Source organism: Cervus canadensis, chromosome X (genome assembly GCF_019320065.1).
Source record: "Cervus canadensis isolate Bull #8, Minnesota chromosome X, ASM1932006v1, whole genome shotgun sequence".
In the NCBI taxonomy this organism is placed as follows: domain Eukaryota; kingdom Metazoa; phylum Chordata; class Mammalia; order Artiodactyla; family Cervidae; genus Cervus; species Cervus canadensis.
Window position 1 is genome coordinate 74,438,994 of NC_057419.1, and position 9,522 is coordinate 74,448,515.

The following is a 9,522-nucleotide window of genomic DNA, read 5'->3' on the forward strand; positions in this document are numbered from 1 at the left end:
TTTATTTCAAGTCCTTTTGAATTAGAGTCTGGACTACCACGCAGGTGTGCTTTATTATCACTCCCTTATGCCTTCTCCTTAAATCCATCCTCCATACCACCATCAGCATTATTCCTCTAAATTAGATCATATTGCCACCATACTTAAATCTTTTAAGGGTTACCTATCACTCCTGGAGTGAAATCCAGATTTCCTACTGTGACAAATTTCCTGATTATTTTTCCAATCTCATTTCTCATCAGTCCCTGGTCACCATGGACTATAATGCATGCTAAGTACGGGCAGTTCCCCAAATGTGCTATGATCTTTCTCAGCTGACCTGAAGAACAGAAACTTGGGAATGGAAGGATCAATATTGCTTATAGAAGTGGGCAGCTTTGTGGATAAGGTAGGTCTTGAATTGAGGAAATGTACCAAAAACAATATGGGGCCTGTATATATAAGAAAAACTGTAGGGAAAAAGTGAGGGGACTCATATAGTTGGAACAAAGGGTTGGATTTAAGTAATAAAAAAATAAGCATACAGAGAGAGTGGTGATAAATTGATAAAGGACAGATATTATCAGTTTTCCTAGGTTAGCAAGGTTGAATGGGAAAATAGCAAGTTAAGCAAATAATGAACAATACTGATGAGTCTCAACTATTTTAATTTTGTTTACCACACTCATAAAACTATAACAATAATAAACAACAGTAACAATAAAATATTGATTGATTGTGGGTGGTATAAAACCTAGAGTGGTCATTACAATATTAAAAGCATCTATCGCAAGATTTGTCAAAAGTTAGATCATCTTCTGGAGAAGGAAACTTACACAAAAGATGGAAAGAATTTCTGGCTGAAAAATCTAACTGCACTTTTGAGTCATTAACAATATATTTGTATAGGATTGCTAGAAAGGACCATTTCCTAATTCTAGAGTCTGCCAGAAGCAAAGAAGATGAATGGGGCAATTGTCACAATATATGTTAAGGCAACATTGTTGGCCCCAAAGGACAATAAAGACATGGTAATGTAATGGGAAGGAGGATGTGAGAAAGAACATATAATAAATACTGCCCATGGAACTCTGCAATTTTTGAAGTTATTTGCTCATATCCTCAAAACCTTCTTTGCTGTGTCTTTGTCTTTTCCATCTCAACGTATTCTTTTCATTAATCAAGGGCGGAGGTTTTCTCTGCTACCTGTCTGGAGGTTGAGCTGCAATAATAGGGTAAAAAACAAACACAAAAAACTTGGGAGTTAAAAGTGGTAATGAAAGAAAAACATTTTAATCTTCAGACTACTTTAAGTAATTATTTAAAGAAAATATTGGGTATCATGAGCCTTGAAAGCTTCAAACCCATGCCCAAGAAGCTACTGTGATGACTTTACAATTATAGGCCTAATATTATATCTTAAAATACTAAAATAGAACCACATGAATGCTCATTTTGTAACCTAGATGTCTGCTAATATTAGGTTAACAAAATATTTACTATACTTGACACTTTTAATTACATATTATTAAAATATAAATATAATTAACTCCAAATTTTTAATTTTAGGTTATGATTTTTGTTTAATAGCTATATGATCATAAAAAATTACTTCAGTACATAATGCCTCAGTTTCCTCATCTGTAAAATAGGGATAATAGGGAAAATTATGTAACATCATAGGGCTGTTAGGATTAAATAAGCTAATATATATGAAACTCAAGAATGCATTTCAGACAGTGTTATTAAATGTTGGTTATTAAATAACTGTCTGAAGATTTACCTTAAATTTTATGCATTTTCCAATTTCAATATTGATGTTTCTCTAATATTTTATGTCTTATCATATTCTGTTTATAAACTATATTCAAGAGTAGTATGAAGTCATGAAAATAATCATATTGAGAATTGGATTTTTTCTGAACTTTTGCTTAAAATTCTCACAATTAACAAATCTTAGTCAACTTTTTTCAGATTCATAATATTGTGAAAGTATTTAGAAATGACCTTTTAAGGGCCTAGAGCAATTCTTTGCTTGTCTGATTATCTACTATTATGCAGTTAGGTTGAATGAAATGTGCTTCTTGGCTGTGACCTGTAGACATCGGCAATATAGCATTTATGAGATGAAATAAAATAATGCTAGTGCTGGTTTCTTCTGTTGTTTACACTTCACTTATTACTTGACTAACCATATTTTATTCAGGATCTACCAAAATAGCAGGTGTGAATAAATGTAGATTGTTCCCAATTTATAAATAAAAGTTGTATTCCAGAAATTCATTTGTAATTTAATCATTTGTAATAAAATTATTTTCTTATTAAAGTTACCATAAAAACTTAGATGGCAATGGCCCTTAAAGTAACACAAAAGCAGAGGAAGTTATATGTGGGGGGTGTGTGTGTGTGTGTGTGTGTGTACAGACTTTCTGTGAGATACGGGTAAAAAGGAGGTGATTGGGGATATATTAGGAGGTCAAGCTTCCAGAGTCAGCAGCTATGCAGTAGAGTTGGCTCAGAACAGCTTGATAGAATAGTTACTTTCTGAGTGGAGTAAGAAGGTCAGGGAAATAGAGTGACCTCAGAAAAGGAAAAACATAAGCTAGTGGTAAATAGCGGTAAATAAGTGAATGTCTATTAAAATAAGGTGCTTATATTTTTGGTAGTTACAACTTTGAAAAGTCTGAAATTGTGTTGTATGTATGTGATGAGATAAGGGAAGATCAGGAATACAAAGAAAAATATTTCTTTTACAAATGAACCTAGATTAGCCAGAACATACTGGGATTCAGCAATGTGAAAAAACAAAGTAAGGATTACTGCGATCATGTTTATTATTCCACAATATCACTCTTTCTCCATATAACATTATTTCCTTTGCCTTCTCCAATATACTGCTTTCTTTCTGCTGCCTTCTTATCCCCACGCTTCATTTCATTGAAGAACTGTACTAAACTGGATAAACAGGTTTTATCCTTTAAACATCCACTTAATGAACCCAGGTATCCTTAGAAGTAAATTGGTTGACTTGATTCATGAGAGATTTCATACTTTGCTTGTTTAATCACTTCACATTTATTGTCTTTGACATCCAAATTCAGGCTTTAAAACTTTGGAAAATTTAGTCTATTACTTGTCCCTCTAAGTAGAAAATGTAATAAATTTAGACACAGCTGCCTTAGGTTTTTCAAACTGGAACACATGGCAGATTATACAGATTCTGCAGTTGTCGAGTGCACACTTGTATCACTGCAGCAAACATTTTTGGAATTTAAAATTCTAGTGAAATCTTTTTGAGAATAAAATGCCTCTGTAGTCAATTATTTAAGATATATGATGCTGAATAACATACTGTCTTTAGGTTCTCCCAGTTTAGTCCTTACCAATATTTGGACTCAAGCTGATGTGGTCTGGCTTTCTCTATGTGTCTAGATATAAAACATCATTGATCCCATTGCTATATTTGGGGGGGCTGGGCCAAAGAACTTGAGCCATTAGGGAAAATATATATCCCGAAATTCCTACAGAAAGAAGGTTATTGGCAAATTTTCTGCAAAAGGGGCAGTAACAAAGTGCTCTTTACTTTGAGCTTGGGGCAACTGGTTCTCCTTTGGATTGCTCACCAGAGTCACTGTAGGTTTTATGGCTGGCTCAGAAAACTACACAATAGTGCAGATATAGGAAAGAGGCGGGATTCAATCTGAAACCTTGATCTTTAGCTGATTAACAATCATTTTCTCCCAAATTATTCAGAGAGCAGCAGGTCACATAGTCAGCAGAAGGGACATTGTTGATTTGTTCAATATTATTTTGTTATATTCATTTTGAGATCTTTTACTGATTCATCCCAAAAGGAGTTGACTCTATCACAATTGAACACTTTGAGGACCCTATCCTATATGACAAGGAATCCAGCAATAAGACACCATGGAAGCACTTTAGTATTATAAAGAAATAATATCAAATTGATGTATAAGAGAGTGACTTTATAAAAAAGTTTGGTGCACAGATGGCCTCATTAAAGTAGCTTAACAATTAACAGACCTTGATTAAGTTGCCAGTATCTTTGGGTAGGAGATGATTTGGCTGTATCTTAGACTGCAAATCCCCAGAAAACATGTCTTCCACTGAAACAAAACACAACAAATTCCTAAAAAGCTAGGAATGGAAAAATAGTTTATTTGCATGTAAATATATTTAATTAAGAAGCTATTAGGCAAGATATTGCTTTGATTATTTGGAATATGTGGGTACTATATTTATCTGCCTAAAGGATTGGCTTAACTAAAATTTATTTCAATAAATATTAAGCAGATGAATCAAACTTATTCATATACATTCCTGGCTATATAAATGGAAAAGAAATAATATACTAACTAGACCATTTTGAGTTGAAAGTATGAAAAATTTTGGCCACTTTGAAGACATACTGCAAATTAAGCCTTTCTTAAACAAAGACTTCCTCAAATACTCATGATACTTATAAACAAAATCATTTTTGTGGTTAATTTTTGAAGCATTTACTAATTCAAGAGAATTTTGGTGCAAAAAACATAACATATTTGATTGGTATTTTCAGACACTACTGCTAGGAAGGTCTGAATAACTCTATATTCACACAACTCTCATTATAATAGACTGTACTATGTGAAAATTTTTCTTCAGTGTCACTACTAACTCATCTTTGTACTTTAAAAAAAATCTACCATAAATTTGAAGTGTCACCACTTTGAATGACCTTAATGCAACTCTTCTGTACATTTGGACCTGTCAAGGACTTAAGTTAATTAAATCCTTGAGCAAATTTTATTAATAAATCAAAGCTATTTTCACAGTTTAAGAAAGGCAAATTACTAATTTTATCTTTTATATGGAATCAGATTGTTTCTGCAGAATTGTAACTAGATAACTTATCAAATGACTGTAGACTCTGAGTAACATAGTTCTAATACCACTATCCATGGAAGTCAATGATAAACTTCACATAAAGCAACCAACATATTTTACATACCCCAGTTTAGGAAACAGCTCTTAGATATTACGATTTGAACTGCAAAATGTTAGCTACCTTCCTTAACTAGTAAGCTAAAACTTATAATCAGATTTTCATTTAGCTAAAACATAAAAGCCGCAAAATAAAGCATATTTACATGCTTTCATACTGCTGTAAAATTTCATTTATGAAAAACACCTGGAGAAAACATCTCTTTTTTTTCCCCTCTAATGTTAAGTCTTGTATCTGAGCAATATTATTTTTATTATCACTGGCCAACATTAGCATTACGTTTACCTATAGAGAAGCTATATATTCATACTAAGCAATTACAACTATTTCCTGGGAGGTGTGTTCTCTTGGGAAAATCACAAAATTCTCCTCTATTAAAGTACAGGAGCATTAAGAAGATACTGATTTTATACTTTCATTTTGGTTATAAGAATATATGCCTTATTTTGAATATACAGTTAGTTTCACTGACACATCCTAATAGAAAACAGTTATTTCAAGTTGCACACTTATGAACACAGACACAACAATTCAAATTAAGCATATTTGTTCATCACGTCTAATGAAGTATAACAAGGCTAAAATTCCAAGCATACTAAATTATGTCTCAATGACAACATCTTGGTAAAGTTTCATCAAAAAGAATATTACTTGGTGCTGGTCAAGCAGCAATCTTTGCGTATGAAATTCAGAGTGCTGGAAGAAACATTTGATAAAGACATTAAAATATATTAGTTTTACTTATTTTCAGGGGAAATAAGATAAAGTAAATTTTAAGTCAAAAGTATCAAAGGTTTGGGGTTTTTTGCTCCCCAATATAATTTCATCTAATTAATTTAAATTTTATTTATTTAAGTGGGAGATTAGAATATCATGACTAGTTCTGAACAACCTTCTTCATAAAATGGGATTTTTTGAGAGATAGTTGTTTTAAAATGTCTTGATCCATGGTATTTAAAGTTCATTTAACTATATTTTCTCTCTGCACATATAAGGAAAGAACCAACACCAGGCCATGTACAGGTGGCCATGTACAGGTGAGAGGAAGTAGGTAAAACACTACTAGATTTAGATCGTAAATCTACCACTTGATAAAGTGGTAGATTAACCAGTCACAGTGCAATCAATACCATTTTCCTATTTGTCAGTTGTTTAGCAGCTTGATCTTTTAAATGGAAAACCATGTTGTTGGCTACAAGGTCAAAGGAGGAGTAATATTGGACACCTTGTCTCCTGTTTTCCATGGTTTGAATATCCAAGTAAATAAAAATAGAGTTTTTAAAATCCTGTTCCAATGTAACCCTCTGAATTGTAGGAAATGTAGAGAAAATAAAATCTACATTTGTATAAACTTACCTTAAAAAACTGATTCACAGCACCTGATACCATGACAAACTTCACAACATCTGGTGGTTCAGCTTCTACTATAATATCAAAACTAGGGAGTGGAATATTTGAATTGGAGTGAAAGTTTAAGCTGGCAATTTCCTTGATAACAATGGGATTCTGGACCTCAGAGAAATCTTTTAAAAAGCCAGATTCCTTGGCATCAAGGACATCCTTGAACTCAGTAGTATGCTTAAAACTAACAGAATCCATGGGGCCAGGATAATCTTTGAAACAGGCACCAAATTTGTAGTCATCAAAAATTGTATAACTCCTATCAAGCTTAGGTGGATTAGAAAATTTAGAGGTGGTCAACTTTTCAGGAGTAGAAATATAGTTAGTGCCAGCAACAAAAACTGAGGAGTTACTATAAACAATATTAGGAATAGAGGAACTGGGATTGATTTCCAATTTGGTCTCAGAGAGATTACTAGCATTGCTGGTACTAGAATTATGATAAGTATATAGGATATGATAATTGGGGTTGATGACAAATTTGGAGCCAATGATTTGAGTAAATCCGGGCTCATGGTTAGTGTCTGAGGCACAGTTGGTATAAGTAGGGCTAATAGCACTAGTGAAAATAGTGGTGTAACTGGTGTCAGTGACATTGACAGTGCTAGAAGTAGAGCTGGGACTGGCAGCATAGCTATTTCTGGCAATATAGTTGGGGTTATCTACAAAATTAGCACCTACTGCATGGGTAAATCCTGGGACATATTCAAGGTTTGAACTAGTTACATAGTTGTGGCCAGCAGCACTGATGGATTTTGTTTCATAGATGGAGTTAGCATCCTTGTTAGGACTAAAAGCAATATTGTAACTAGTAGCATTACTAAGCCTGGCATTATAGCTAGAATCAGGGTGTTTTTCAAGGCCAGAGCTATTATTATTGGGACCAGGGCTATTATTGTTGAGGCCAGGGTTATTGTTGTTTAGGACAGGGATATTATTGGGTCTAAGGCCATTAATGTTGGGGCCAGAGACACTGCTGCTGAATCCAGGACTGAAGGGATGCAGTCTTATATTTTGGGGTCCAGAGCCATTGTTCTGGAGGCCAGATTCATTAATGTTAGGGCTTGGTGCATTGTTGGGGCCAAGTTCATTGTTGAGGCCAATGATACTGCTGGAACCAATGCTGAAGCCAGCACCCTTGCAGGAACCAGAAGTGCAGTCTGGGCCAGCTCCATTTTGGAATCCAGAGGTGTAGTTGGGATTAGAGTCATTATTGGAGTCAGCAGTACACTCCTGATAAACATCAATATCTAGGACAAAGACATTTTTTGAATTGTTGGCGTGTTTGTTTTCCTCAAAATCAGTGTTACATTTGGAGTTAGCATCATTGTTAGTGGCATTACCAATGTTAGAGTCAGGTTCACTGTTGGATTCAGTTCCACTGTTAGAGTCACCATCACTGGTAGAATCAGCTCCACTGGTAGAGTCAGCATCACCACTGGGATCAGGCTCATTGCTTGTGTCTGCATCATTTTCAGCATTACTATCTTTTGGATCAGTGTTATCAGGGTCAGACTTATCTTTGGGATCTTTCCTGTCTTTGGTATTGCTTTCATCTTCAGGGTCTGTTTCATCTTCAGGCTCTTTCTCATCTTCAGAATCTGTCTCATCTTCATGGTTTGCGTCATCTTTAAAAAGAGGCTTGTCTTTGGCCTTATCTTTGAGATTGCCAGTATTGACCAGTTTAGTCTCATCAGGATTGGCCTCATTTTCAAATTTGGCAGTAAATTTAAACTTACCATCGCTCTCAAGGCCAGCAACGCTGCTGGTGTGGATGACATTGCCTGGGCCAGGGGTTCTATGGTGGCTGATATTATTTTGAGGATTCATTGGAAAGGTATGAGTAACAGTAGAGCCCATGAGATTTTGGAGAGCTGAGCAACTTTCAGAGTGTAAAAAAGAAGTTGAGCCCAAAGAATATTTATAATCCTCCCAGTGGAAAGGGCAGCGGATGCCCACAGGTTGCTCAGGATCCAAGGATCGAGATAAAGGGCTGTTCCGAGAAGTCTTGTGGTGCCTACTAGATCTGGAACTCAGAGAATGTTTAGAATCCAAGGGAACTTGGAGATGTAAAGGACAGTCAGAGTCTGAATCATCATCAGAATTAATGAGACACTTATGAAAAGAAAAATTATTGATTTGTACAAAACATTTAGAACATATAAGAGCTCCAGTGTCTAAAGTGTATGTGTTATTTCTGTGAGTCTTGGGGCATACAGCAAACCAAGGGCTCATGGAAGTAGGGTGGTAGACAGGCACCAAAAATTCAGAGGTATAACCCTGAGGATTTAGGAAATGAATAGGACTAATTTGACACCTGGAACTCTGAAATCTCTGTTGGTATCTATAGTCTGTGTAACAACTCTTACAGACAGAAATTTTGTGGCTGGCATTTCTGTGATGCTTCTTATCCATGAAAGTATTTGGGTTTGAAAAAATGTTGTGGCTGTGCTTTCCCATTAACTTTTGCTGTGAGTCTTGCTTATCACTCAGAGTTGGTGACATCTCTTTGAATCTTACAGTCTTGTCATCACTTGGGTATCTTACAAGCTGAATTCTGGACACTGCTAGAAAGAGAAGAGTAAAATATGAGCAAGAACAATGAAAAAAAATTGACTTTGACAAACAAAATACACATCACACACACACAAATCTATGCAAAAGAAAAAATTCCATTTCCTTCAATAGGTTCTTACTATTGGATATTTCAAAAGGAAGCCATGATCCTACAGTTTCTGCTCAAACAGGTGTCATATTGAGCTTATTAAGACAAAAAAATGAAACATGGTCATTTATCTCAGATTTTATTCTCTTCAGATTCAGGGAGCTTAATCTTTAGTTTAAATATGAATTCATTGGCATCATTTGGCCAAAATAAAACTTGCTTTTCACATATTGGATACTGCATATCTATATTAATTTTTTTTTTAATTTTTTTATTAGTTGGAGGCTAATTACTTCACAACATTTCAGTGGGTTTTGTCATACATTGATATGAATCAGCCATAGATTTACAAGTATTCCCCATCCCGATCCCCCCTCCCACCTCCCTCTCCACCCGATTCCTCTGGGTCTTCCCAGTACACCAGGCCCGAGCCCTTGTCTCATGCATCCCACCTGGGCTGGTGATCTGTTTC

The 9,522-nt window shown here is 35.0% G+C and overlaps 1 protein-coding gene across 4 annotated transcripts in view; it reads right to left on the reverse strand.

The window, feature by feature from the left end:
• Positions 1–636: 636 nt before the first annotated feature.
• Positions 637–9,522, reverse strand: part of LOC122435691 — a 412,519-nt gene continuing 403,633 nt past the window's right edge. For 2 of the 4 annotated variants that reach the window (XM_043459819.1, XM_043459818.1), the window contains 3 exons: positions 6,341–8,952; positions 4,024–4,106; positions 637–1,201 (listed from right to left, as the gene is read on the reverse strand). In XM_043459819.1, the coding sequence (XP_043315754.1) occupies positions 4,029–4,106; positions 6,341–8,952 (2,690 nt within the window). In that variant the 3' untranslated portion in view covers positions 637–1,201; positions 4,024–4,028. The remainder of the gene's footprint in view (positions 1,202–4,023; positions 4,107–6,340; positions 8,953–9,522) is intronic. The other 2 variants (XM_043459820.1, XM_043459821.1) reach the window with 2 other exon arrangements.